At 45.5% G+C, this 27,898-nt stretch overlaps 5 protein-coding genes and 1 non-coding gene across 11 annotated transcripts; 3 read left to right on the top strand and 3 right to left on the bottom strand.

Moving 5' to 3' along the window:
- Window positions 1–291: 291 nt before the first annotated feature.
- Window positions 292–9,187, bottom strand: LOC115551440 (uncharacterized). Its single transcript, XM_030367188.1, has 5 exons — window positions 8,334–9,187; window positions 7,905–8,025; window positions 3,111–3,185; window positions 2,174–2,326; window positions 292–868 (listed from the first exon to the last, which is right to left on the bottom strand). Exons 1-5 carry the CDS (start codon window positions 9,146–9,148, stop codon window positions 665–667), a joined length of 1,368 nt encoding a protein of 455 aa, XP_030223048.1. The 5' UTR covers window positions 9,149–9,187; the 3' UTR covers window positions 292–664.
- Window positions 9,188–9,293: 106 nt separating this feature from the next.
- On the bottom strand, window positions 9,294–11,922 carry LOC115550842 (wiskott-Aldrich syndrome protein family member 1-like). Its single transcript, XM_030366177.1, has 5 exons — window positions 11,662–11,922; window positions 10,784–10,907; window positions 10,247–10,442; window positions 9,378–9,730; window positions 9,294–9,300 (listed from the first exon to the last, which is right to left on the bottom strand). Exons 2-5 carry the CDS (start codon window positions 10,897–10,899, stop codon window positions 9,294–9,296), a joined length of 672 nt encoding a protein of 223 aa, XP_030222037.1. The 5' UTR covers window positions 10,900–10,907; window positions 11,662–11,922.
- Window positions 11,923–12,539: 617 nt separating this feature from the next.
- Window positions 12,540–14,861, top strand: rpl27a (ribosomal protein L27a). Its single transcript, XM_030367204.1, has 5 exons — window positions 12,540–12,629; window positions 13,239–13,302; window positions 13,393–13,468; window positions 13,930–14,104; window positions 14,682–14,861. The coding sequence occupies exons 1-5, from the start codon at window positions 12,627–12,629 to the stop codon at window positions 14,808–14,810; spliced, it is 447 nt and encodes a 148-aa protein (XP_030223064.1). The 5' UTR covers window positions 12,540–12,626; the 3' UTR covers window positions 14,811–14,861.
- Window positions 13,657–13,785, top strand: LOC115551697 (small nucleolar RNA SNORA3/SNORA45 family). The gene has a single exon (XR_003978194.1). It is a non-coding gene; the product is annotated as a small nucleolar RNA SNORA3/SNORA45 family (small nucleolar RNA).
- Window positions 14,862–16,312: 1,451 nt separating the features above from the next.
- akip1 (A kinase (PRKA) interacting protein 1) lies at window positions 16,313–19,535 on the top strand. 2 transcript variants are annotated; one of them, XM_030367198.1, is made up of 4 exons: window positions 16,313–16,727; window positions 16,826–16,969; window positions 18,195–18,338; window positions 18,995–19,535. In XM_030367198.1, the coding sequence occupies exons 1-4, from the start codon at window positions 16,566–16,568 to the stop codon at window positions 19,130–19,132; spliced, it is 588 nt and encodes a 195-aa protein (XP_030223058.1). In that variant the 5' UTR covers window positions 16,313–16,565; the 3' UTR covers window positions 19,133–19,535. The 2 variants fall into 2 exon arrangements, with proteins under 2 accessions (XP_030223058.1, XP_030223059.1); XM_030367199.1 differs by having other exon boundaries at window positions 16,317–16,727; window positions 16,826–16,930.
- A 53-nt stretch (window positions 19,536–19,588) lies between these two features.
- c9h11orf16 (chromosome 9 C11orf16 homolog) lies at window positions 19,589–26,719 on the bottom strand. 5 transcript variants are annotated; one of them, XM_030367177.1, is made up of 8 exons: window positions 26,598–26,719; window positions 25,577–25,774; window positions 23,139–23,507; window positions 22,901–23,016; window positions 22,283–22,436; window positions 21,503–21,728; window positions 20,249–20,728; window positions 19,589–19,932 (listed from the first exon to the last, which is right to left on the bottom strand). In XM_030367177.1, exons 1-8 carry the CDS (start codon window positions 26,715–26,717, stop codon window positions 19,703–19,705), a joined length of 1,893 nt encoding a protein of 630 aa, XP_030223037.1. In that variant the 5' UTR covers window positions 26,718–26,719; the 3' UTR covers window positions 19,589–19,702. The 5 variants fall into 5 exon arrangements, with proteins under 5 accessions (XP_030223037.1, XP_030223038.1, XP_030223039.1 ...); XM_030367178.1 differs by having other exon boundaries at window positions 20,249–20,725; XM_030367179.1 differs by having other exon boundaries at window positions 25,577–25,729.
- Window positions 26,720–27,898: the final 1,179 nt, after the last annotated feature.

Genomic DNA, 27,898 nt, shown 5'->3' with positions numbered 1-27,898 from the left:
GAGCAGGGGCAACGTCCAGTAGAAACACTCTTTACCCTATTCAGTACACATGAAACATCATGCGACCTGAATCATGCGACCACATGGTGTACCAGCCACTATTTTGATGCCCTACTCAAGGGAACGAAGGCAGAAGTTATTGAGCTGATCTGATACTAATGTCAGGTGTGTGTCATAACTATATGTATTTAATACAGGCCTATATGAAATACAGATGTGGACTTACAAGGTCTTACTATCTTGTTTATTAAAATTATGCGTGAAAAAATTACGACAAGGATTCATGTTTTCTTTTTTATTCTTTAATACAAGCATGCCTGAAGCAAACGTTCACCAGCACATCACCACTTTTTGTTGACATCCATTATTTCCCACAAATTGTATTTTCTAGAATAAATTGTAAGCTATCTAGGAAGCAATATTTCTACTATTTTGTTGCATGGACAATGTAAACTGAGCACAACAGCCAGATTGAAATCCTTCAATTAGGATTTGAATATAAATACATGTTTCTTCAATCAGAACAATAAGGTAAAGAAAGGTAATAACAAAATGCTTGAAGACAGCATATACAAGGTTCTATGCACCTTGAAGAACTATGTGGAACTAAGTCATTCTTCACACATGTCATTCCAATATTCAGTTTACAACTATTAAATCAAGATCACAGGAAGTATTTCTTCCCGCCTAGAAGATGTTTCTTCTTCCTGGAGTTGTCCTTCCTTTTCCTTTGGAGCCAGCAGAGACGGGCCTGGTCGCTGGCCTTCTGGCAGGCTGCCGGGAAGGTCTGGTCACTGAAAACCTGCCGGAGCTGCTCAAGGAAGAATGCTTCCAGGTCACGACCCGCGCGGGCCACCTCGGAGTCCGGCTGCAAGGGGAGGACAAGGTGCTCTGTGATCTACAGGGAGTCCTGAGGTTCTGCTAGATGGAGGACAAGGTGCTCTGTGATCTACAGGGAGTCCTGAGGTTCTGCTAGGTGGAGGACAAGGTGCTCTGTGATCTACAGGGAGTCACGTGGTTCAGCTAGCCGGAGGACAAGATGCTCTGTGATCTACAGGGAGTCCTGAGGTTCAGCTAGGTGGAGGACAAGGTGCTCTGTGGTCTACAGGGAGTCCTGGGGTTCTGCTAGGTGGAGGACAAGGTGCTCTGTGATCTACAGGGAGTCGTGGGGTTCTGCTAGGTGGAGGACAAGGTGCTCTGTGATCTACAGGGAGTCCTTTGGTTCTGCTAGGTGGAGGACAAGATGCTCTGTGATCTACAGGGAGTCCTGGGGTTCAGAGGCTGACAGGCTGTCTGGCTCTAGAAGGCCTAGAGGCTAGCAGACATATGGCAAAGATCCCAGTGGGGATAGATCCCAGTGGGGATTGATCCCAGTGGAGATAGATCACAGTCCCTACTGGATGGGAGTCGAACACATAGCCAGTATACTATCTTGACCTGATAAGACAACCTGTTCCTGTTCTTGATCGTTAGCCCTTTGTGCTATTTTGAAAGTGAAAGACCTGTATATTTTACACTAGGCCTGGGGGAGTCGATTATTTCACTAGAATCTGTTGAAGGATATTCTAGTGGTTACGTTTCTGACTCAGCAAAAAGGTTATTGGTTTGAGCCTGTCTGCCATCTACCGCACACAAAGGGATCCTTGAGCAAGACGTCTAACCGCTATGTTACATTAACGGCATGCATCTAATTTTCATTGAAGTTCATTAGATATAGCTTGTACTTAATGACCTAATGCTAGATACAAATAATTTGCGTCCACTGATGAAGTAGTGAACGTTGCAATACAGTGCAGGCCACTCACATAGGAGAGAGACCACTCACATGGTTAAAGGAGAGACCACTCACATAGGGGAGAGACCACTCACATCGGGGAGAGACCACTCACATCGTTAAAGGAGAAACCACTCACATAGGGGAGAGACCACTCACATATTTAAAGGAGAGACCACTCACATGGTTAAAGGGGAGACCACTCACATGGTTAAAGGAGAGACCACTCACATAGTTAAAGGAGAGACCACTCACATAGTTAAAGGAGAGACCATTCACATAGTTAAAGGAGAGACCACTCACATCGTTAAAGGAGAGACCACTCACATGGTTAAAGGAGAGACCACTCACATAACTAATGGAGAGACCACTCACATAACTAAAGGAGAGACCACTCACATAGTTAAAGGTGGCACAGTTCCTGAACATGAGGAGCAGGTCGTCCACAAACTGCTCCGGGGTGAAGTAGTGCAGCGTGTTGCTCTCATCCAGCTTCCTCCGGACCACCGAGAGGTCCATGGGCCTCCTGATGATCTGGTAGTAGTTCTGAGCCTGGTCCCCATCCCAACCCCCGGGAGAAGAGGGCATCACTCATCATAGAACCACAGGGAACCACTCATAGAATCATAGGACCCACTCATCATAGAACCATAGGACCCACTCATCATAGAACCACAGGGACCCACTAATCATAGAACCACAGGGACCCACTCATAGAACCATAGGACCCACTCATAGAACCACAGGGACCCACTCATAGATCCATAGGGACCCACTCATAGAACCACAGGGACCCACTCATCATAGAACCATAGGACCCACTCATAGAACCACAGGGACCCACTCATCATAGAACCATAGGGACCCACTCATCATAGAACCACAGGGACCCACTCATCATAGAACCATAGGACCCACTCATCATAGAACCACAGGGACCCACTTATCATAGAACCACAGGGACCCACTCATCATAGAACCATAGGGACCCACTCATCATAGAACCATAGGACCCACTCATCATAGAACCACAGGACCCACTCATCAGAGAACCACAGGGACCCACTCATCATAGAACCACAGGACCCACTCATCATAGAACTCATACCGTTGCGATATAGCCTGAAGGCTTGGGATTGGTTTATAGTAGAACTGCATCGATGGTTAAAACATAAATCCATAACTCCTCTCACATCTTCCATTGGAGAAGCAGATTGGTCGGCCTTTGCCGGAGCCGATCAGCCACATCACGCCTTCTAGGTTCATGATATTGAAGTACGTGGGGACTGAATGATAATGCGATTAATAAGGCTACTGTATGAAGGTGTAATCTGACCAATGGGCTGACAGCCTCGTGGAACGGAGCGCTGAGGAGGTGACAGAGCAGCAGCAGAGTCAGCTTCTCACACCTCTGCAGAGAGAACACATGCATGCACACACACATACACACACAGGCAGGCATGCACACACACAAAACCATACACACAGGCAGGCATGCACACACACACACACACACACACACACACACACACACACACACACACACACACACACACACACACACACACACACACACACACACACACGTGCATAGGCATGCACACCCACACACACACATACACAGGCATACACACACACACACAAACACAAACACAAGCACACACACACACACGTACATACATACACAAGCATGCACACACAAACAAAATAGATTATATTCTTTATTGCTCAAATGTTTGTTTGCGAGGAAGGTCTGTTTCGGCAGCTTGTCCTACTTTATTTCAAGACACCGCTTGAGCCCAGGCGCTGGGTTATTTCAGACGCATGATCAATTACAATCTAATTAAATCTAATTATAACTAAAATAAGATCTTTTGTCCTTCTATTTATAACAATAATATATTATCCAAAGGTGTATGCGTGTTTCAGTGTAAATGCACATTCAAGGTTGTATCTTTGTATGTAATTCGTATAGGCTATTTGAATTTGTATACAAATTCGTGTTTGTGGTCAAGAAACCACATCGCTCCCGACTGTGGCTGGCGTTTTCCGAATGCGTTCCCCTCTTTGGGCCTCACATCCTGTCTACCTTTATTGAGTTCCAGGGGGCATCTCAAACAAACATAAAACTGCCAGCAGGGGGAGGTAATTTTCAATAAAATAAAACTAAGAATACATTTGCCCTAACAAGTTCAAAGAGGACTTTACTAGGGATGGGGATCATTAATATTTATTGATATCGATACCATTTTCGATACTCCTTAACGATCCGAGTCTTTATCGATACCACTATCGATACTTTTTATTAATTGGTGGAAATACGAAGCTTTTTTATTGATGAGGAAAATATTTAGGCTCCTTGCTCTTTGCATTTAAATTAAATATGTAATGCTTAATAACTATTGACATCAGTAGTTTTAGTTATATAAACTAAAATGATAAGAGCACTATACAACCCAGAAACATGAGTTATACAGTACTCATGTTTCTCACCAAGAACTCAATTTACCGTTTCTTTATGTTACATTTGAACACATCATGATAACCTAACTGTCGTTTTACTGAGCCATACTCAACACATCATCACGCAGCACATCTGAAACTTTATTTACTTTTTAAGATAACTAACTTGTATGCTGCTGATTACAACAACGATTTCACAATTGACTTCACTTGTTTTACCTGTAATACCTGTTTGCTTACAATTCCATTCAAAAACATTGGTGGACACGCTGCAGTGATTGGATTGATTTGATTTACCGTATTGGTCCGAATATAAGACGGCCTTTTTTCCCCTCGAAATGGGTCTGAAAAAGTTGGGTCGTCTTATGCCGCTTTTCCACTGCATGGTACCAGCTCGACACGACTCGACTCGACTCGACTCAGCTCGCATTTTTTGCGTTTCCACCGCGAAAACATGGTATCTGGTACCTGAAGTGGCTGCTTTTTCTAGTACCGCCTCGCTCTAGGTTCCAAGCGGCTGAGCCGATGCTAAAGGTGACGTCGGCAGACGGCCGGCCACTGATTGGCCAGAGAGTGTGACGAAGTCACGAGAGCGACATGGCAACCATGCTGGTAACAGCCATAGCAGCGCCGCAGCCAACATATTCCACTTCTTCAACTTCTTCAACATGCCAGCTAATAATACGAACACGAATACCATCGCATCGATGTCCTCCATTGTTGTTATGTGGGTTTTGTCCATGCGTGGGTTGCGAAGGTGTTGTTTGCGTCGCGTACAAAAATACGTCACGGCCCTTTCGTGCAGCCGACCCCGCCCACGTCCAGGAGGTACTATTTGCGGTGGAAAAGGACCCGTGCTGTTACCGTGTCGAGTCGTGTCGTGTCGAGTCGTGTCGTTTCGAGCTACATGTGCGGTGGAAAAGCGGCATTATATTCGGAGTCTAGTATTCAGAGCGCAGTTTCACTTCTTCGCCTCTCCCTTTAAATGTCAATACACATTCGCGGCCGCAGGTTGCGCCAGAAATTGGTTCCGGGAAGTAGTCCAGCGTCCTTAACAACCAGACCGTTACCGGTGTTTAAAGACAGGCTGACCATTAGAGACAAGTGGCTCAAAAGTGGGTCAGGTCAATCAACAACAGCGGAGGAGCTATGATGCCAATTTTAAAATAATGGTCGTCAATAAGGCAGAGTCAAGTAACAACTGCCAAGCTGCCAAGAAGATTGGGGTCACGGAGTGTAACGTAAGAAGATGGCGAGCACCAAAATAACGTCTCAAAGACGTCAACAGTCAGTGCAAATCCTACCGTGGTCCTCAAATGCCGCTTTTCCACTGCATGGTACCAGCTCGACACGACTCGACTCGACTCGACTCAGCTCGCATTTTTTGCGTTTCCACCGCGAAAACATGGTATCTGGTACCTGAAGTGGCTGCTTTTTCTAGTACCGCCTCGCTCTAGGTTCCAAGCGGCTGAGCCGATGCTAAAGGTGACGTCGGCAGACGGCCGGCCACTGATTGGCCAGAGAGTGTGACGAAGTCACGAGAGCGACATGGCAACCATGCTGGTAACAGCCATAGCAGCGCCGCAGCCAACATATTCCACTTCTTCAACTTCTTCAACATGCCAGCTAATAATACGAACACGAATACCATCGCATCGATGTCCTCCATTGTTGTTATGTGGGTTTTGTCCATGCGTGGGTTGCGAAGGTGTTGTTTGCGTCGCGTACAAAAATACGTCACGGCCCTTTCGTGCAGCCGACCCCGCCCACGTCCAGGAGGTACTATTTGCGGTGGAAAAGGACCCGTGCTGTTACCGTGTCGAGTCGTGTCGTGTCGAGTCGTGTCGTTTCGAGCTACATGTGCGGTGGAAAAGCGGCATTATATTCGGAGTCTAGTATTCAGAGCGCAGTTTCACTTCTTCGCCTCTCCCTTTAAATGTCAATACACATTCGCGGCCGCAGGTTGCGCCAGAAATTGGTTCCGGGAAGTAGTCCAGCGTCCTTAACAACCAGACCGTTACCGGTGTTTAAAGACAGGCTGACCATTAGAGACAAGTGGCTCAAAAGTGGGTCAGGTCAATCAACAACAGCGGAGGAGCTATGATGCCAATTTTAAAATAATGGTCGTCAATAAGGCAGAGTCAAGTAACAACTGCCAAGCTGCCAAGAAGATTGGGGTCACGGAGTGTAACGTAAGAAGATGGCGAGCACCAAAATAACGTCTCAAAGACGTCAACAGTCAGTGCAAATCCTACCGTGGTCCTCAAATGCCGCTTTTCCACTGCATGGTACCAGCTCGACACGACTCGACTCGACTCGACTCAGCTCGCATTTTTTGCGTTTCCACCGCGATAACATGGTATCTGGTACCCGAAGTGGCTGCTTTTTCTAGTACCGCCTCGCTCTAGGTTCCAAGCGGCTGAGCCGATGCTAAAAGGTGACGTCGGCAGACGGCCGGCCACTGATTGGCCAGAGAGTGTGACGAAGTCACGAGAGCGACATGGCAACCACGCTGGTAACAGCCATAGCAGCGCCGCAGCAAACATATTCCACTTCTTCAACTTCTTCAACATGCCAGCTAATAATAGTAATGTTATCGATGTCCTCCATTGTTGTTATGTGGGTTCTGTCCATGTGTGGGTTGCGTAGGTGTTGTTTGCGTCGCGTACAAATATACGTCACGGCCCTTTCGCGCAGCCGACCCCGCCCACGTCCAGGAGGTACTATTTGCGGTGGAAAACGACCAGTGCTGCTACCGTGTCGAGTCGTGTCGAGTCGAGTCGAGTCGAGTCGAGCTACATGTGCGGTGGAAAAGCGGCAAAAGTGGCCGTTTCAGTGAGGTTGACCGGAGAGTTTTTGAATACGTCATAGAAAACGTGCTTTGGGCGGAGCCGGTGGAAGCGGAGCAGCTGGGGAGCGATGACAGCGAGAGCAAACACAGCAGGGCAGAGGACGTGTGTGAGCAATAGAGAGAGATCGGAGGAGAAGTTTGGCGAATTTTTGTTAAGTTTAGTTAAATATGTGGCCTGTATTTTTCCATGTTATTTAAAAATGTTCCCAATGTTGCTTGATTATTGCTTGATATTAATTTTGAATCATACTGTACATATTTTGCCTTGAAAGTGCCGTGGCCTTTACTGGCATTATTATTATTGTCATTAATATAACAAGTGTTTAATTCACTGTTCTTTGTTCTGCAAATCTGGTCTGCAAATCTTTTTTTCTAAATGTTTGTGTTGAAAAACAGGGGGGGTCGTCTTATAATCAGGGTCGTCTTATATTTGGACCAATACGGTAAATGCCGTGACGCGACTCGAGGGACACAACATTACTTTACAAAAATATTAACAAAATGAACGACGGGACTCGATAGTGGTATCGATAAGCCCAAACGTTAATGATTTTCGGGTTTTGAAAAAAGTGGAACCGGGTACTTGTTTGAACCGGGTTTCGATCCCCATCCCTAGACTTTACTCAAATTTGCATTCATTCTTTTTCACTTTGTTACTTTACTGTTGTGGCCGTTGTGGATTGGAATAGACAGTAGAAGGACGGTTCATAGCTCTTAAAGACCTGCTCTTAAAGAACCAGTGCAGTCACACTGTTTACAGGTCTTTGTCCCCAGTGAGCAGCTCATAGCAGCCTGCAGCTGTGTGGTAGGGCTTACTCTCTGGTCCCTGGTGGACAGCGTGTACGGAGCTCTGCTCTCTCCACTGGGTGCACTCTCACAGGCATAGCCCTCTGCTGCGTCCTGCTCGCCACGGCACAGAGTACAGAGCCAGTCCCCCCTGTGGGGCAGAGGGGGGCAGGTTAGCAGCAGTGTTACTGAGTTCACAGTATTACAGTGGTAATGTCTGGTCTACTGAGCTGCTTGTGTTGAAGGACATTACAACAATGAAGGTTTAAAACCTTTTGGGTGGAATACTCTAGATTAGAAAGGGTTATTGAAATGATACACAATATACCTTTAGACTACATTCAAGTGAATTGATCCCGTTTCTGATTGACTGATTAGTACTAAGGTTGATGGGAATGGGGTTTAAAATATTTTGATAGTTAATTGAATCAATAACAAATAAAAGCAGGAGGGACTCACGCTGGGAAGGTGAGGAGGGAGGGGATGTGGCAGCTCAGGTGGAACACTTTAGGACAGCGGTCGCAGCAGAGCAGCTCTCCACCGATCTGGCACACCGCACAGAAGTCATCACTCTCCATTTGTCCGTCAGATGGTTGCCTGGATACGACAGCCTCCTGTTGCCTGGATACGACAGTCTCCTGCTGCTTGGATACGACAGCCTCCTGTTGCCTAGATACAACAGCCTCCTGTTGCCTGGATACGACAACCTCCTGTTGCCTGGATACGACAGCCTCCTGTTGCCTGGATACGACAGCCTCCTGTTGCCTGGATACTACAGCCTCCTGCTGCCTGGATACGACAGCCTCCTGTTGCCTGGATACGACAGCCTCCTGTTGCCTGGATACTACAGCCTCCTGCTGCCTGGATACGACAGCCTCCTGTTGCCTGGATACAAGAGCCTCATTTTGCCTGGATATGACAGCTTCCGGTTTCTTGGATACGACAGCAACCTGTTGTATGAACAAGGCAGCTTCCTGTTGCCTGGCTATGGCTGTAGCTTGTTGCATGGATACGACAGCTTCCTGTTGGATTGATATGACATTTTCCTGTTCCCCGAATACGACAGCTGCCTGTTGCCTGGATACGACAGCTGCCTGTTGCCAGGATACGACAGCTTCCTGTTGCATTAGTGAGCTGTGGAGGTCCTCCCCCCTGGGTCTGGACACCACCTCCGCCTCAGGCAGAGCGTCGTCCTCCAGAACCAGAAGCACCTCCTGGTCCTGGTCCCAGTCCAGGGCGGAAGACTCTCGGTCCGGATCCACCTGGATCACCATGTCCTGGTCTGGATCTGGATCTGGTTCTAGATCTGGATCTGGCTCTGGCTCTGGATCTGGATCTAGATCTGGATCTAGATCTGGATCTAAATCTGGATCTGGTTCTAGATCCGGATCTGGATCTGGATGTGGTTCTAGATCCGGATCAAGATCTGGATCTGGATTTAGATCTGGATCTGGTTCTAGATCTGGATCTGGTTCTAGATCCGGATCTGGATCTGGATCCGGCTCTGGATCTGGATCGGGATCTGGATCTGGTTCTGGATCTGGATCTGGATCTGGATCTAGATCTAGATCTGGATCTGGATCTTGATCCAGCGGTGCCAATTCAGTAGTGTCTGCTGTTGCTAGACGATCCCAGCTGCTCTGTAACAGAGGCTGCGGCGTGTTGGAGTCGGCCTCCTTGTGAAGGCTGTGCTCCTCGGGCTCCACCATGCCAACGGAGCAGTGCAGGGGTTCAGGGCTCCAGGGCGTTGGGGTGGTGTGGTCCGGAGGAATGGGGTCTGGAGGCCCTGGTGGCTGGGCTGGGGGGGACACAGTGCCCGCCTGGTACGTGTCGGATGTGTTTGGATTGAAACCATGCTGTACAAAGAGATATAAATATACCTTAAAGGGGCAATCTCCAGATCTTCCTGCAAAGATGTCTGTAAAGCCCCTGCCTCTATGAGTTGAACAATGGGGCTTATATAGATGTCTGTAAAGCTACTGACTCTTTGAGGAGACAGTGGGGCTGAGCTTACAGCCCATTGATTAAAGCCCCTGCATGCAGGATAATTAATGTTACGAAATGTTAGACTGAAGAACGGCTGCTTACAGATTACTTCTTTAACGTATACATAATAATGAATAAAAATAGTTGAATGCATACATAAACAAGGAATAATGAAATATTACAAAATGGGTTTTCCAATCAAACATAAATTTAACTTATCAATACAATTTACAATGACTTTCATTCAAATGTAGTGCAGAGTTGTTTATGTGCTAGCACTCTTAATTAAGTTAGCAGGTTGTTTTATCCAAAGTGAATCTGTCCACTGCCACAACGTTAGGACTGACCGTCGACCATGACCTTCTAAGGTCCTATGCTGGTCATACCTGATGAGAAGAATGGACCAGCGCAGGCCCGGGCTGAGGCCGGTGAGGTGGCCATTGGACCCGTGTCAGAGTCACCGTGGGCCCCAGGGCTGTGGAGTGCAACGTCGGGCAAGTCCCAGCTAGGTCTTCTAAACGTTCCAGGCAAACTAAAGCGATGATGGAATTACCCAGAATCCTCTGGGCCTCTGGGTGAATCCTGTATTATATTTAATGTACAATAGTAGTCAGGTCGCTATGACAACATCAAATGTATGCATTTAGTTTTCTTACTGGTAATGTAATTTCTATCCAAATGGGTGGATTTTAGAATATTAATTGGCTAAACTGAAGCCAGTTTTAGATGACTTGAGGAGGATTCGTTGTAATCATACACCACAGCACACACACACACACACACACACACACACACACACACACACACACACACACACACACACACACACACACACACACACACACACACACACACACACACACACAAGCTGTCCATTCCAATAAAGCTATGTGGTCCAGTATGTTTCCTTCACTTCATGCTACCTGATTCTCCTGAGTAAAGCCCTTTTGCTTCCATCAGGGTCAGCAGAGGGTCTCCTCATCCTTTCAGAGGTCTTCCTCCGTCGGTTGCAGGGCTGGTCTGGTCCCATCGTCTTCATCTCTGAGGCTAATGTGGACCAGCCTTGTTAATAACACTTTTTCAACTCCTCATAACTGGATTCATAGCCCAAAAATAATTTGCCCCATACATCTTAAAAAAAAAAAGTAAATAATAATAAATATCATGGCCAGGCTGAGAACATGTATTGTACAATATATATATGTATATATATATACATATATATATTAGAGCTGTCAGTTAAACGCGTTATTAACGTCGTTAACGCAAACCAATTTTAACGGCGTTTAAAAAAATATCGCGCGATTAACGCAATTATTTTATTTAAAAAATAAAAAGTATTTTTTTTTTCTTTCTTTGCCTCAAAACAAAGAAGCAGTAGCCTGACTGCTATGTTCAAATGACATTTGTTCAAAGCAGTCGTTTAATTGCACTATAGGCTCTTTTTTTGTATCGTCCTGTTTTGATCAGTGTATGCCAATGTTGTTATCAATAAAAAATCATTTGCACAAGGCAAGCCGATGCACTTCACCATGTTGATAAGAGAATTAAAATGAGAAGAATAATGGGACAAAAAAATCAAGGGATATTTATCATAGAAAAATAATTTGCGATTATTCGTGATTAATCGTGAGTTAACTATGACATTAATGCGATTAATCACGATTAAATATTTTAATCGCTTGACAGCTCTAATATATATATATATATATATATATATATATATATATATATATATATATATATATATATACATACATATATATACATATATATATATATCTATATAACATAGCTTTACCCTTCAGGCTCTCTCTCTGCACGGCGGTAGATCCAGAAGCTACATGCTATCACTCCATCCAGCTCCTCTCTCCGCTCCAGCTGCTCTGGGCTCTGCTGCAAGGCTCTCAGGTGAGGAGCTGTGGCTCTCAGGTGAGAGGCTTGGTGAGAGTCTTCTCCGTGTAGCAACGCCCCGGCCCTCAGGGCAGGTAACCATGGTGCTGCTTGGAGCGACTGAACCCTCTCCAGGTGATGAATCTCTCTGAGGATAAACACACCAGGAGAAGATAGTAGTGATGCTCTGTTGACAGCAGAACCATCAAACCTGATAATCACAACCTAGCGGGCTGAGATCCTCAATGTAGTACGCTCAACAACAGGTGAAGAGACGCGTCTAGATCATGCTACAGATATCATACTATGTTTGATAATGAGGATCTGCTGAAGGGGGGGGGGGGGTCTGAATTGATTGCCAAGGGGGAAATTATCTAAACTCCCAAGGCTTCAATTATCATGTTATTGTTGTGTAGTTTAACAATATAAAGATGCCAGCTTTAGAATGGCTAATGATATTGTTATGATTACTTAACCAACATTTACAGTAAGGACACTCATGCATTTGTATCAATTTATCAAAACATCCATCCATACACACAAATGAGGGAATGAATGAATGACTTTATACAATTATAAAATAAAATATGCAAAAGGCAGGAAAAACGTTTGTGTGTGCGCGTGGGTTTATGTCAGGACAATATATATTGGTTCCTTTTATTTATCGTTTGATTACATGTGAGCATGATTATTGAATGTTAACACGGTTAACTCAGTTAACACCGTTAATATTAAAATGTCCTGTCCCTTATACGGCATCATTGACACGCTAGGGGTCGCTGTGTTTGGCTTTCATCGTAAACATCCGGCCGCAAATCTCGCTCAAGAGCGAGAGCTCTCGTAATCCCGTTCCTCTTTCTTCTCGCCTCCAAGATGGTAGGTCCTAACACGAATTTCTGTGCTCACGCTTCAATACAAATCTACCTCCATCCTTATTCATCTACCCTGAAAAATATATTTAGACAACATTTACAAGCATACTGAAGTCGTACTGGGTGTGCCAACGTGTTATGGACTGTATCGATGCTTATACTTGATGCAAATTGAACCACGGTTTGCCATCGTAGAGTCCGTATTGTCAGCCCTCCGGTTCTGAAACATTAACCCAACATTACGCCTCGGTTCACCTCCTAACGGAGGCTCGGGTCCGGAAAGCAGGTCGATACTTTGATCTCATAGGATAGTTGATAAAGTGTGTGGTTGGATCCTAACATGGAGCCCAGACTAGCATGATGCTATCGTTGGCAATCTGAGGCGATTCTGATGCAGGGCTGTTAACCACGGCGTAATTGAGTTTATAATATGGGAGACATGTTATACACCCCAGGTGTGGGTAATAATAGTTGGTTGCAATGCTAGTGAGCGATGTCTCCAGTCCACGCGTGCTGCCGGTTGGGTTTCCGGTTGTTCTGCTGTATGATGGATAAGCGTTTGGTTCCCCGTTGCTGATCTGCTGTGTGATTAATAACCTGCTCCTCCGTTCAGCCGACCAAGAAGACGAAGACCAGGAAACTCCGTGGGCACGTCAGCCACGGACATGGTCGCATCGGTGAGTCTGAATCCCCTCTGGGTTGAGAACTAACTGTTTAAATGCCTTCTGCATTGAGGAATGACAGAGTTTCTGTCCCCTCGTCTGCAGGTAAACACAGGAAGCATCCTGGAGGTCGTGGTAATGCTGGTGGTATGCATCATCACAGAATCAACTTCGACAAATAGTGAGTTGTCCCGTTTTCCCTTCAAGATAAATTGGACCAATGTATGTTCTGGATTACTTCCTTTACTGGGCAAACCACTGGGCAGTTGTCTAGCAACTATTTCTATAATCTTGGTTAACTAGGATGCAAGAATGTGAACTTTCTGCATGATGTGACATGCTGCTTTAGTAGAGCATAAAGTGGACCATATAGAGACTAGAGTCTCGCCTCGACACACGGGTTGTCTTGGTGTGCTAGAGCTCTCTTAGATCAACGACTGGTCCTACTCTCCGACTGGCCCTCTGGTTGGTCAGTCACCCACATGGGCAGTTACAGTCTAGTGTTATACCTGCACGGACATGAGTCCTGGGACTATGTTTAATCTTGGTGTGCTTCAAAGGTGGTTCAGTTTAATGTCTTCTAACGGGGCACATTTATTTTGCATCGATTAGTTAAATAAATGTTATGTTGTGTGTGTGTAGCCATCCTGGGTACTTCGGTAAGCTGGGTATGAGACATTACCATCTCAAGAGGAACACCACCCATTGCCCCACCATCAACCTGGACAAGCTGTGGACTCTGGTGAGCGAGCAGACCAGGCTGAACTACGGCAAGAAGCCAGAGGGACCCGCCCCCATCATCGACGCTGTGCGCGCTGTAAGTATCCCCAACCATCAGTTACCTTACTGGAATGAATGATGTGGGAGCAGACCAGACCTCGTTGGTGGATCTAGGGGTCCACAGTGCAGAGGAACAGTATTCTGTTGGTCCCATCCTGGTGGTGGATCGTGTAAACATCCCTGATGTAACAAAGCCTAGACCAGCGGCTACTAGGTGGTTATAATGTTTAAACCAGTGATCCAGTGCTTTCCCTTATGTTGCCAGATTTTATTGATTTATGGGCAATTCTTGGTGGATTTGTAACTTAAGTTTATCAGCATCGGTGGAGACCCTGGTTTGTATGGTGGAAACTAGTAAATTCAAAGTGTCTGAGTCTGTTTATTCACGCGTTTTGAAGTGAATGGATGCACTTGAAGTAACAATTGATAACAAAGCAAATGGTTTGCTACAATGGTAGTTGACTCATGAAGTGAAGCTACTGGCATATAATCCAAAAGAAAGATTTATTCAAATGACAGCCTTCATGAAGTTGCTCAGTCTAGCTAGTCAAGTCTCTTAATGCTGGTATTCCATAGGTTAACATATTTCTGCCTGGTCTCCTCCTCCTCTTCAGGGCTACTACAAAGTGCTGGGCAAAGGCAAGCTGCCCAAGCAGCCGGTGATCGTGAAGGCCAAGTTCTTCAGCCGCCTGGCGGAAGAGAAGATCAAGGCCGTGGGAGGAGCCTGCGTGCTGACCGCATAGAGAACCTCTGTTTCTGTTTTTGCAAAAAATAAATGTACAAAGGGGACCCGGTTTCTGTATGCTGTGTGGTTTGTCTCAAACGCAGTCTTAGAACATGAGTGGTGCGTCTGTGGCTTGGTCCCTTTTTATGACGGTTCCAGTCTTGGAACATGAGTGGTGCGTCCGTGGCTTGGTCCCTTTTATAATGAAGGTTCCAGTCTTAGAACATGAGTGGTGCGTCTGGCTTTGTCACTTTTATAGTGAAGGTTCCAGTCTCGGGTCACGACATCATGGTCTTAGAATATAAACGACCCTGTATCTCATGGACTCTGAATCTTTACAGACCTTTGACTACTGCACGGTTAATGAGGGAGATTTGTTGGATTTCACTTAGGCAGTTTTTGAGTTTAAATGAATACAGTGCAGGTCCTGCTGGGTTGGAGCGGACACGTCTCCTGAAAACATTAAGCTCATTTTCCCCCAAACAATTTCTAAGTGAATATAATTTACCATATATTTAAAAGCAGACTGCACTGAATAATTCAGTGTATGAACCGTTGATTGTATAGGTAACTAGCTGTAACACATCAGGACCCTGGAGGTCCTGATTGCATGGATAACTAAAATAATGTCAAGTCTTATTTTGATTATGACTTGGCCGTATGAAACCCCAAATTAAAAATATCAGAAAATTTGAATACATATCGATACAATTAAATACAGCGATCGGTCCGGAAAAGTATAGTGATGTTACGTATATGTACACAGTACTTGGTTTGGGCCCCTTTTTGCTTTTTGAACCAGGTTCTGGTACTTTTGACAGTATGTGCCGGTGCCAATTCCTGCTGGAAAGCATGAAGTGCTCTCAAACGACCTGGTAGACGGCTGAGTTGAGTCTGGACTTAAAGTACAGTGGACCAACACCAGCCTATGACATGGCCCGCCAAAACCAGCACTTGGTTTTGGAAACTTCACTTTAAGCAACTTGGATTTTGTGCCTCTCCATTCTTCTTCCAGACTCTGGGACCTTGGTTTCCAAATGAGATGCAATTTTCGTCGACCACTGAGCAGCAGACCTTTTTATTTTATTTTTTTTTGGGGGGGGGGGGCATAAGCTGTAAGCCATAATCATCAAAATTATAACGAAAAAAGGCTTGAAATATCTCACTTTGCATCTAATGTGAGTATATATTATATAAGTTTCACCTTTTAAGTTGATAAATAAATGAACTTTTGCATGATATTCAAAATGTTAAAGTTTCACCTGTATAATGATGTTCAATGCAATGCAATCCTCTGGTATATCCATGCGAGGATCAAACAGATATGGCTATTGCTATAAACTGTGATGGATTGCAAGATATGATGAATGTTGAGCTTCAAACTTGCATTCTCCATCATTGTGACACACCGAACCGCCTCTAATCTAGGGTCTGATAGATGAAGGTGGATGCCCTGCGGTCTGATCTTAAATATTGACCTATTAAAGAAGATCTTAACCAACGAGCAGTAAGGTTTGACAGGCGGGACTGTGTTCAGGATATCCGGTAAAACCAAACCAAGGCTTTGCGTAAACGGCGAGCAAATATGTTTGCAATTTTCTCCAATTTATGCTCTCTGAGTTTGGGACATTTGTCCTGGTTAATACATTTAAATTAACACGTCATTGATACATTGTGACGTCATATCTACGGACGGGAGCTGTCACCCATGTAGAGCTAAAAAGAAAAGATCACATGAAGAGATCGTCTGAGCCGTTGTGGTTTGTAGCCGCTCATGGAGAACCAGACCGGGCTCGAGCTGTCTCTGCGCCGTGTGGCCCTCCTCGGCTCCGAGGTTCTCGAACGGGCCTCAAGGAGACGTGCGGACTGCGCCGACTCGGGTCCCCGACTGAGACCTCTCACAACCGTTCAGAAACACGGGCAGGATCCTCTTGAGGTGCGTCAAAACATCTCTTTTGGAGAGCACCTCACTTGCGTGACGACTAATGTCCTGTATCTTCTGTTTGGTGTGTGCTTGTTGGTTTGTGTTGGCAGAGAACCCACAGGTCTAAACCTCTGGACCAGACGCATCTGGACGATCTGGACCAGGCCTTTGAGACCATGGGAGCGTTGATGGTCCAGAGCAGGCATCAGTGCATGGTGAGGCGCTTAATGCTCTACAGCCTGAGCGATATTCACGTCGGTTATATTACTATAATGAGCCTTCTTTTCGCCAGTGTAGGCTCTTCTTGTTCGAGCAATATTAAAATGTCAGTAATACGGAGTTTGCCAGGTCTTTGTCACTCTTTCTAAAGTTCAGGGTGTTACTGAAGTTCTTTAATGTGTTATTGTCAACAAACACAAAAAAGTCGTTAACGGTCTTAACGTTTAGGCCTACATAAAGCTTTAGCTGAGTAACTTATACAATACCACGAGATGAACAAAATAATGTGCAGACAATGAAGGCAGCGGTAACCTTCTCGGACGTGTTTGGGTGGCCCATGGCTCTGCTTCTGTTTCTAATAATTGATCCACGATCAGCTGTCACTGCGAGCACATTGATTGCCTGCTTATGCGGCACTGGGTGTTGGAAAGACGGGAACTTAAGGTATCAAAAACAACAAATGATTGGGTCGCTGAACTGCTTTATTCTGTTCGTTATTTTACTGGTATGTGTGGTCATTTCATTCCTGCTATGCACAGCATGGTCAGCAGATGGCGCTATGTGCCTTTCACTGTTGCATCAGGAGCTCACGCCAGTACATTAGAAGTACAAGTATAAATTGTGTTATCATATTCCCAACAGGTAAACCGATTATAAACCAAACCATGATAATAGAGGATGTATAGGTAGAATCACAGTGACTTATTTTGGTATAGACACCTGCTACGTTAACTTAGATGATAGTTTATACAATCCTACAATTATTCAGATAACTATTATACATACTTTAGACATTTTAAATACTTGCCTGATATTGGCCATTGCTTACCTGTCTAAACTTAATCTGAGAGTTTTCTATGGCAAAACCGTTACTTGCCTGTAATCCCAGGAGAGAAAAGGGTTAAAAGATCATTTACATTATTATACATAGAGATGTGTGTTTATTGTGTTTTGTATGAATTGTTAATGATAACAATCAAAAAACAATTGCTAACCCTAAATGTAAAGGCTTTATTATTAGTTACATTTGGTTATGATTTATGATAATACAAATGTACATAAAGGAGTAGAGTGTAAGTACGTGATAAGTCTTTTGAAAAATTAACTCTGACTTCCTTGGGAAGGGGCCTTTATGTAGTATTGTTGTTGAGCCATTTCAGAATCCATCCCTTTATTACACACCCAAATTGTGACTTCTCAACGTTACAGATTTCTAGATAAAAATGGCTGCCCAGTGAGTTAGTTCTGTGTGTGTTCCAGAGGGTCCATCGACCGGACGGCTGCTCTGAGCTCAGTGTAGCGGAGAGAAGGCATGCCACCAGGTTCCACCGGACTGTTGGCAGAACCCACACACCAGGCAGCAGGACAGAGGGAAGGCCTCCTCAGAGCGCAGCAGCCTATTCAGTAAGCACCGATAAGAGGGCCAACACAGCTTCTCAGTGATGTTAAAGGACCGTTCGTCCCAGGTTAACTCTTGACATTGTCCTGATTTAAAAGGCCTTTAATGTAAGAATATATGTCACGTGATGATGCCTGTTCAGCCAGTTCAGTAGATATGATGGCTCAGACAGAATGGCTCCAGGGTTTTTAATTTAAAGATGACACCTGAAAGCCCTCCATCATTCAGAGATGTAGTAGGCTATCGTTATAATGGCAACAATTAATTTTTTATTTTTTTTATTATATATTATATGAACGAACAAATAATAATGAATCAAACAATTAAGAACTTGACTCTGTGCGTATGGCAATTTGTCAACACACAGACTATATACTAATGGACCATGTTGACCGCATATTTATTTGAGTGGCACACAATGTCCTGCTATATTATATGAACAAATGAATGATGCTGGGATCTCCACTCTGCCCATAGGGAGATGAGTGTCCGACAAACACAATCACGTATTTCTATATATATGGTAACATTTGAGACATTTTCAAGACCAGTAGCCAATATGTTTTTGGAAGCAAAAGATGAATTTCCAGTTTAACACAACGTGGATATTTACAGAGGATCCATTCTAAGTTATTCCTGCATGGTCCTTGTTGTTCTTCAGGACTTCCACATTGAGGTGTCTCCAGGGACTTACACCATCACGGCCGGCCTGCCCCAGGCCCATCAGCAGGCCCAGAGGGTCAGCCTCCACGCTGGAGATAGCATCACACTCAACTTTGACCTCTCACCCCTCTCCTGACCAATTCACATTTGATCATCACAGAAGACAATAAAACGGTGCCATCTATTCCATTACAAATGATTCCCAATCTATCACAAGCCCTCTGAGAGTCGCCCCTACAGAGCCCCCAGACGTAGGGGTGTCCATCCAGTTGATTGTTGGATGAGTCATCCTGCCAGTGGGCATCTGGGATGTAATTCCTACAGTGACCAGGCCCTTTAACTTGTCTCCTTATATTTTTCAGTTGTTTTCTGATAATTTATTGGACACACGTTGTATATGTATCTGCTGCCTAATGGGATTCCAGATGTGTACAGTATTTTATTTGACTTAAGTTATCATAATTATTTTTTCTAATCAGGGCTTCTCGAATTGCACAATGCCAATTTTGTAAATAATAAAGGGTATTCTTGTTAGAACACACTTGAGTCGTGGCACTTGTATTACATTACACTAAATGTAATAATTGAGCACTTAAAATTATACAATTATTTTTATTTCATATTTCATATTTGTATCTTCCCTTCTTTGTGCGCTATACATCTCAAGACAATCGCACAGATCAGTCATACAGAAGCGTAGCATTGTTTATGGGGAACAATTCATCCTCAGGTGAACAGCCGTAGCTGCGTTTGTTTTACAGCTAGCGGGGGGTCTGGGTTGGAAATGCGTCCCTTCAAAGACGGCTCTGATGTCTGCTCTCCTGACAGAAGCAGCGACGGTTTGGAACATGGAGCTGTGGTTTGGAGACAGGCTGACCTGCAGCATGGGGAGGCTGGAGCGGGCAGGCTGTATAGCTCTTCTGGCCGCTGGCGTCCCTGGATTAAATAAACAAATCCATTCAGTAGTACTTCCATCAAACGTGTGGCTTTCTGGGAGCAGTGGCACTCAAAATAACTTTTGGGATATTTCTCATTCAGTGGGGCCGTGTTTTACAGACGGGCGTCATGTTGATTAGCCATTTCCAAATTCCTCCACCCTCGTTGAGGTGAGAGGTTCACTGGTTGATCTGTAAACCACTGAGGACACTCCCATGAGGATTGCGAAATGGCTGATCAACTCGTAATGAATTGTGGTGCGCTGATGGCTCCTTAAGTAGAACATGGTTGAGTGAGAGGGGATCTAACTCCTCACCTGGCTTCCTGTGTTGGGGTTCAGGGGTGCTCCTTCGCCAGTACCTCCAAGGAGGTCTGTTCTGGTCCCCTTTGGGCCTGAACGTTGGAAGGGACACCCCGATGGTCACCGCCTCAGCCGTGGCCAGAGAGGACCTGCTTCTCAACATCTCTGTTGCAGCAAGGTTCTCCAACAGGAGACGGGCCTCCTCCTCCAGCTTTGCCCTCTCACATCCCCCAAGGCCTCCCAGGGGGCCGGCCCACGCACAGCGCCCCTGAAGGGGCGGGCAGTAACACGCGGCAGGTGTTGATTGGCAGCCCCTGAGGTGAGCCCAGGGAGGGGTGGGGGGGCAGGGCCAGCAGTGGGACAACCCTGGACCCCCCTGCTCCTGGACCAGCCGGCTGTAGTCGGAGGAGGAGACGTGGACCACCAGAGACCGGGGGACCAAAGCCACACAACCGCTCCACATCCGCACCCAAAGGGTGGGGCCGCCGTCAGCTACTTCGTGGAGGAAGAGGGGAAGAGGGGTTTGATAGCAAGGCTAGGAACCAGCATACGGATCATAAACCGTCAATAGGGCAGGCCTGTAGAAGGGTCTAGTTGGGAGGGGGTTGGTCTCCCAGCTCAAAGGTTCTGGGTTTGACTAGTCAGTCTACCAGTAGGGGCCATAGTCTATAAATAACTAACTAAACTACTGACTAAATAATAAATAACTAAATGGTAATGACAATTATATCACAATAAAAGTTGGGTCTAATGGCAGTTTAAATTATTTTTAAAAATTAATATATCCCAGATGATTAATATTGAAACTAGACTTATCAGTTTATATGTTACTTTCCCCTAAAGCCTCTAACTACCATGTGTACACATGGTAGTTAACCCCTAAAACTGGCAGTGTTACGTCTGCCTCTGTTTTGAATAACAGCTTCTGCTAAATGTCTTGAAGGTGACATATTATACCACCAGGTGCGAGTGGGACTAGCCATTGTAAGCCGGTTTTGAAATCGGCCTCTTCTGACATCACAAGTGGGTGTGTCCACCTGGATAGATCAGTCCACCAGCCTACCCAGTGGACTGTTGCAAACATTGCTCATCTATACGTCATACATCTAGGTGGACACGCCAACTTGTGATGTGGCAGATTTACAAAACGGCTTGTAACAGTTAATCACACTCACACCTGGTTGTATAGTATGTCACCTTTAATAAAAACAATCCAATCCAGCCTGTGTTGCACCTCAGTAGACACCGGGGTCCCCCTCCTCCCCTTACCATTCAGAGAGTCCTGGTGCTCGATCACCGCCGTCACCAGCCCCGGCCCGTACGGCCTCCCCACACCCGGTTCCCATGGCGTCATGACCGCATCCCCGGGTACCAGCCGGCCTGTGTGGGCCCCCGTTTGGGGGATCATGTCCAAGGAGCAGACGAGCTGCTGCTCGGAGACCGTAGAGGCGCCTTCTAGAAGCTCCAACTCAACCAGCCACAGTCCGCGCCGACACTGGAGACGGAGCAGAGGGAACTGTCGTCATTCAGGGGCTAAAGGGGGCCAAGTTATATACGCTATACTTGAATATGGAGCATGAGATGAATACAGGAACTTGCACTTGAGTTACGTCATGAAGACTTTGGTCCGTATTTTGGCTAGGGTGTTGGACCAAAAAATCAAGATTTAGAATTTACCTGGAGGCGACCTCGAGCAAGAATGCCTCAATACCTGCTCATTAATGACATGGAACGGACGTCGTTGTTCAAGTCACTTCTAAATGACGTAGTACCTACCTGCTCGCAAGTGGCTTGGAACCTACCCGCTCGTCAGTGACTTTATACCTACCTGCTCATAAGTGACCCAGTGCCAACCTGCTCATAATAATTATGAGCAGGATCAATTATTGACCCAGTACCTACCTGCTCATAAGTGACTTGGTACCTACCTGCTCTTAACTGACTTGGTACCTACCCCATAAGTGACTTGGTGCCTACCTGCTTCTAAGTGACTTGGTACCTACCTGCTCATAAGTGAGATGCTTGACTCATAGGGTCACTACAACCTACTTCTAGTATTGCGGTCCCCGGGTAGTAAAGTCCGTCCTGCTGCCTCCTGGCCAGCACGCGACAGCCGGGGATATACCCGCTGCTGATTCTGCTGCTGTGTGGCGTCAGGTCACACGGCAGACAGGATGTCACCGGATGGTTACCCAGACTGCACCTGGGGAAAAAATGTAAGGTGTCTCCATTTGGAGACAATGCAATGCAGTTTGTGTAACTGTCACCAAAGTGTGTTCCTATAACTGTATCATACTGGCAAAATGTTTTTTAGCCTCTTAACTAACAACCATTTTTGGAGAATCTCCGCCTGAATTATATAAATATCAACATTTCACTTTTACGGCAAGGCCTTTATTTTACCACTAGCTGTGAGTGATTAGGGATCATCCAACCCCTTTACTAATCTATCCACTTGTGGAATCCCAAGTGGGAGAGTAGCGTCACCCCAGATATATTACCGCTGGATCCACTCCCAGTGGACTGAGGAGGTGTTGTAGCTCATCCCCCTTACAGCTTGCGGTAAATCAGAGGCCTTTTAACGACTCATGCATACGCTCAGAGGTTGACATTCCTCTGGTTGTGGTTTGAAAGATACCTGAGACATGTTTAGCAGTTTGAACCGACCTGAAAAACGGAGGAGAAGTGTGTTGGTGTGGGATGTGAATGGATGGAGGGACAGACGTCCCAGAACAGGAGGTGGGCGATGAGGTCAGGCTCTCAGTCATGTGGAATGGAACAACCTGTACACAGCCGGGACCAACTGTGATGTTTAGGGCTCATTGTTGTGAGTTCGCACACTCAACTTCAACATGGGATTCAAATAAGCCATAAACTCAATCATCTTAGTCTGAATAAAACACACCTTCCCCATCAGCGCCCCATCGGACCCAACTGGAATGAGATAACAGCTCCCTCTAGTGGCGAGGGCAGGACACCGCAGGACATCTTGCGCTAGGCTGTTGAACCAGGGGCTCGATTGATCCAACACGTAGAAGAAGTTCACTGTCCGTCCATCTGTAACGGCGGGCAGGGCGTGGAGGACCGCATCGGTGTTGCACGGGAGGCCGGCTGTGACCAGGTGGACCGCGTTGCAGTCGGGGTCCATCAGCGCCACGCTCAGGGCCGTCAGGAGGTCTCCTCCAGGGCCGCAGGTCAGAGAGTGGACCCAGGACAAAGCCTCGTACACGGTGCCGGGTGCGCAGGGGAGCATGGTCTGTGACCAGCGGTTCAGCTGAAAACAAAACCGTTACATATCTAGGCCTATGTTCCTGTGGTTGGGCTGAATCTGGGGCAGGAAGGATGAGATGGAGGCTGTTATGGGCAGTGTTACTGGCCTAACCATTCCTGGCCAAAAGTTCTGGGTTCAAATCCCAATGCCCACATTCTACGTCTAGGCTTCCTTGAGCAAGATGACAAATTATCTGGGGGAATTTTGGCATGTATTTAAAAGTCGCTTTGGATACAAACTCCCAGCCGTAAGGAACCTAAGGGTAAGAGTACCCGATGTCTGCAGTACATGGGCGAGTTGCCCAAATCCTAGAGCATATATCTTCAAACTTCGCCAGGTCTGTATCTGACTTCGAGACAGTAGCAACATGTCTATTTATTTACCAGGTATAGGCTACACTGCAAGCCACTTAAACGGCACTTCAAAATGATGAAATCGCAAATACATGCTTTTAAATGTTTTGCCTAGACTAGAGCTTCACAGTTGTGTTCCTTAAATGGAACCCTAGTGGGTTTTCGATCCCCTGTGGAATATGAATATCTCCATCAATGGAGGAGGGGAGGTCTAGTACAGGGGTCTGCCCCACCCTATACCCGGTACAAGGTAACGATGGGATCTTTTCCTGCATTGAAATGCACTTTCAGGTCTTCTATTCCAGCATGCAGCATAGTAGTTTATTCCGCTTATACCAAAGGTACCAACAATAATTGTAAAGTAGTTCCTTTCATTTATAATGTCATTTATCAACTTTATCTGCAGAAAGGTAAATATTCTTCCACGGTGCTTTGAGCATATTGCTTTGTCATGTTAACATGTGTTCAATGGTAATGTTGGTTTTGTATCGCTGTTAACTGTTCAAATACAGACGTCTTTGAAAAATAATACACACCCTATGAATGTTATTGATCAGGATCAAGTAGCTCATTCAACAATTCTACTGTATCTTTTTTGTTCATTGTGTTGCTTTGTCTTACTTTTCAAATATTAATTGGAAATTAAGTGAACTTCAGAAGGCTAAGACTGTTTCATGACTGGACCTATGTTTCTGAAATAATAAGTACAAATGAAAAGCAGGAAGGACCTGTAGTCTATGGTTTATTTGTGTTGGTGCATCCTCAATAACCTATATCCTCATCAGTACAGGGCCGTGCATAGACATGGTAAGGGGGCTCAAACAGGAAGGCCCCCGCCACCCACCTGGGCACCCACCTGCACCAGTGATCGAGCACATTGTACAGCATGATACTTATTTGACCACCAAACAACCCTTATACAGAGACCTTGTCTAAAGTCCTCCGTGCCCTCCAAACAGCGGCCCTAAACATGTGTCTCGGTTAATCAGATCACAAAATCATACGTCACGGGCTGTTACGGCACCTTTGCCAAAAAAAAATTAAAATAAATTGAGGGGGACAGAAAACAAGATATCTTTTGCCGCTTTTCCACCGCACATGTAGCTCGACTCGACACGACACGACTCGACACGGTAGCAGCGCGGGTCCTTTTCCACCGCAAATAGTACCTCCGGGACGTGGGCGGGGTCGGCTGCGCGAAAGGGCCGTGACGTATTTTTGTACGCGACGCAAACAACACCTACGTAACCCACACATGGACAGAACCCACATAACAACAATGGAGAACATCGATGCGATGGTATTCGTGTTCGTATTATTAGCTGGCATGTTGAAGAAGTGGAATATGTTGGCTGCGGCGCTGCTATTGGCTGTTACCAGCATGGTTGCCATGTCGCTCTCGTGACTTCGTCACACTCTGGCCAATCAGTGGCCGGCCGTCTGCCGACGTCACCTTTTAGCATCGGCTCAGCCGCTTGGAACCTAGAGCGAGGCGGTACTAGAAAAAGCAGCCACTTCAGGTACCAGATACCATGTTTTCGCGGTGGAAACGCAAAAAAGGCGAGCTGAGTCGAGTCGAGTCGTGTCGAGCTGGTACCATGCAGTGGAAAAGCGGCATTTGAGTGTTCCCTCTCCGTAGGGGATCACTTTCCTATTTATAATCCTTTTATTTTATCTAGCCAAAGAGCTGACTCTAAAAAGGGCCTTGTGTGTCATCACCTTTCTGGAGATGGCCATGAGGTTGAAGAGAGACTCTCGGTAAGGGAAGCGGGCCAGCAGCGCCTGGATCAGCAGCTGCTTCACAGGGCCCAGGACACTCTTCATGTTCTCAGACGTGTCCAGCAGGAAGACCACATTCTGCTCTCTGCGGCCCTTGAACAACGGAACCATCTCCATGTTCACTGCAGGGGCCATAGTCTGCTGACACAGGTCCCCGTTTCAACCAGACATTTCAGATGTTCTTCTTATGGAGTTCTGAACTGGTTGATTTCAGGAAAATGTTTTCAGGGTTTTATTTAAGGAACAAACAGGAATGCCTTAATCAGCTTTTTAGCACAATCAATAATCAGGGGTGTCCAATAATTCGGTAGATCGCGTGACATTCAAAAAAAATTAAACAATTGATCATCCCTATGGCATTTACCACTTGATTGACGAATATTGTCTGCAGAATTTGACCAACGGTTTCAAAACCTAACCCTTGCATCTAACCCTTGCAACAGTGCCGACATCTGAAATGTCAGCACTGTTTCACCTGAACTCGTCTGCAGTGGATGATGAGATTTTGATATAATAAGCTGATATTGAGCTTATTATGGCTAATGGACAATTTGGAAAATTACAAAGGAAAAGTATCCCAACATCAGGAAATGTACTGCCTCCTTCACTGCATTATTTGGCTCTACTTATTTATGCTAGTCAGCCTTTTTCCAACATGAAGATTAATCATTCCATGACTACCGGCAGCTCCTGTCCAGACTATGAAACCCTGGCTGACTTTCAGTGCAAGTAATCAGAGTATGTACTCAGTATATATAAATAAATATATGTTTAGCATTTTTTTATGTAGGTAGATCTTTTAGACCAGCTCATTTTGAAAGTAGCTCACAAGCCGAAAAAGTATTAAAGTAACCGCCATATAATAACTTTTACCCACGTTTTAGGCAAAGTCACATTGCAAAATGTCTAACATTCAAAGTTAGGGAATCCATGATGATGCCAACTACATTTTAATGCTTACCGTTTGAATACTTTTCTTAATAAATCCCCTAAGTCTTTCTGTCTCTGCATCCCTGGCTGTGACTCTGTTGTTGTGTTGTGTTGCCATAGTGACAAAAAGACTGGCTATTCTAGTGGCCATCCGATTGACCGGTTTATCAGCCCATCAGGAATTAAGCTATTCAATATGAGTCAACCCCAGCCTGGGGACTTGTTTTAATATATGTAACGGCATGGTGCGGTTTGTTTGGGGCGATGGGCTCACCCCCCTGTTTTCCTTTTTCTGTTTTTTTTGGAAAATAAAATGTTTTAGGTCTTTTTAGTTTGCATTCAAGATGGATGTTCAACTGTTCGAAATGTAGGCTAATAGGGCCTCCTGTTAATTTAAACAAAGAATTAGGCCTGTTGATTGCCTATTTTGTCATGATTAAAAAAAAACATCACACTTTTTTTGACAAATCGCACCCTGTGTACAGGCTATCTTAATTCAGCGGGGTGTCTGATATCACCAACATCGCTGTTTAATGACTGTTTAATCTAACTATACACTAACTACTGACGTAGCCCATTTTTTTTCAATATTTAGTCCAGTTTGACTCCCAACCTTTAAACTGGGAGTCAAACAAACCAAACTATCCTGCCCCAATGTGTCTGCTTTCCTGACCTTCTCTTGAGGGTCAGAGCATCATGTAATGTTACAACTTGCATTGGAAATTTGTAGATGAAATGTGACGTGAGAAAATAAGGAAATAACTTTTCTGAAGATGCATTGTGATATTTATCCTGTTTATTCAGCCCATGATTTTATTGTTTTTGTTGTACAAATTGTATGATTGACTATGATTTTCCACCTTCCTGATAAACATGCACGTAAAATAGATAAATAGTACTATTACTGCTTTTTGGGGCTTTTGACCTTGGTTTAACATGATGCCTGTTATTATCTTCCCAGTTTATTAACTGCCCTGTCTTCACTGCATTGCCCATGAGCCCTCTTGTCTTCACTGCATTGCCCATGAGACCCTGTCTTCACTGCATTGCCCATGAGCCCCTCTGTCTTCACTGCATTGCCCATGAGCCCCTCTTTCTTCACTGCATTGCCCATGAGCCCCTCTGTCTTCACTGCATTGCCCATGAGCCCCTCTGTCTTCACTGCATTGCCCATGAGCCCCTCTGTCTTCACTGCATTGCCCATGAGCCCCTCTGTCTTCACTTCATTGCCCATGAGCCCCTCAGTCTTCACTGCATTACCCATGTGCCCCTGTATTTCTTCACTGCATTGCCCATGCGCCCCCTCTGTTTCCCATGCAACCTCGTTTTCAA

The sequence above is a fragment of the Gadus morhua genome, chromosome 9 (genome assembly GCF_902167405.1).
Source record: "Gadus morhua chromosome 9, gadMor3.0, whole genome shotgun sequence".
Classification (NCBI taxonomy): Eukaryota; Metazoa; Chordata; class Actinopteri; order Gadiformes; family Gadidae; genus Gadus; species Gadus morhua.
The sequence above is the reverse complement of the archived record's forward strand: the minus strand, read 5'-3'. Positions and strand labels throughout refer to the sequence as shown.

Excerpts from the sequence above, each read along its gene's own strand:
- LOC115551440 (XM_030367188.1), bottom strand. The coding sequence starts at position 9,148 with ATGGTGATCCAGGTGGATCCGGACCGAGAGTCTTCCGCCCTGGACTGG. Across the intron at positions 8,026-8,333 it reads TCCCTCCTCACCTTCCCAGC|GGGGGACTGGCTCTGTACTC; the intron begins GTGAGTCCCTCC and ends TCTGCCCCACAG. Across the intron at positions 2,327-3,110 it reads ACGAGGCTGTCAGCCCATTG|GCTCAGAACTACTACCAGAT; the intron begins GTCAGATTACAC and ends GATGGGGACCAG.
- LOC115550842 (XM_030366177.1), bottom strand. The coding sequence starts at position 10,899 with ATGAAGACGATGGGACCAGACCAGCCCTGCAACCGACGGAGGAAGACC. Across the intron at positions 10,443-10,783 it reads GCTTTACTCAGGAGAATCAG|GATTCACCCAGAGGCCCAGA; the intron begins GTAGCATGAAGT and ends AATATAATACAG. Across the intron at positions 9,731-10,246 it reads TGGTCCATTCTTCTCATCAG|CATGGTTTCAATCCAAACAC; the intron begins GTATGACCAGCA and ends CTCTTTGTACAG.
- rpl27a (XM_030367204.1), top strand. Across the intron at positions 13,303-13,392 it reads CCACGGACATGGTCGCATCG|GTAAACACAGGAAGCATCCT; the intron begins GTGAGTCTGAAT and ends CCTCGTCTGCAG. Across the intron at positions 14,105-14,681 it reads TCATCGACGCTGTGCGCGCT|GGCTACTACAAAGTGCTGGG; the intron begins GTAAGTATCCCC and ends CCTCCTCTTCAG.
- akip1 (XM_030367198.1), top strand. The coding sequence starts at position 16,566 with ATGGAGAACCAGACCGGGCTCGAGCTGTCTCTGCGCCGTGTGGCCCTC. Across the intron at positions 16,728-16,825 it reads ACGGGCAGGATCCTCTTGAG|AGAACCCACAGGTCTAAACC; the intron begins GTGCGTCAAAAC and ends TTGTGTTGGCAG. Across the intron at positions 16,970-18,194 it reads ACAGCCTGAGCGATATTCAC|AGGGTCCATCGACCGGACGG; the intron begins GTCGGTTATATT and ends TGTGTGTTCCAG.
- c9h11orf16 (XM_030367177.1), bottom strand. The coding sequence starts at position 26,717 with ATGGCCACTAGAATAGCCAGTCTTTTTGTCACTATGGCAACACAACAC. Across the intron at positions 22,437-22,900 it reads ACTTCTCCTCCGTTTTTCAG|GTGCAGTCTGGGTAACCATC; the intron begins GTCGGTTCAAAC and ends TTTTTTCCCCAG. Across the intron at positions 20,729-21,502 it reads GCACCAGGACTCTCTGAATG|TAGCTGACGGCGGCCCCACC; the intron begins GTAAGGGGAGGA and ends TCCTCCACGAAG.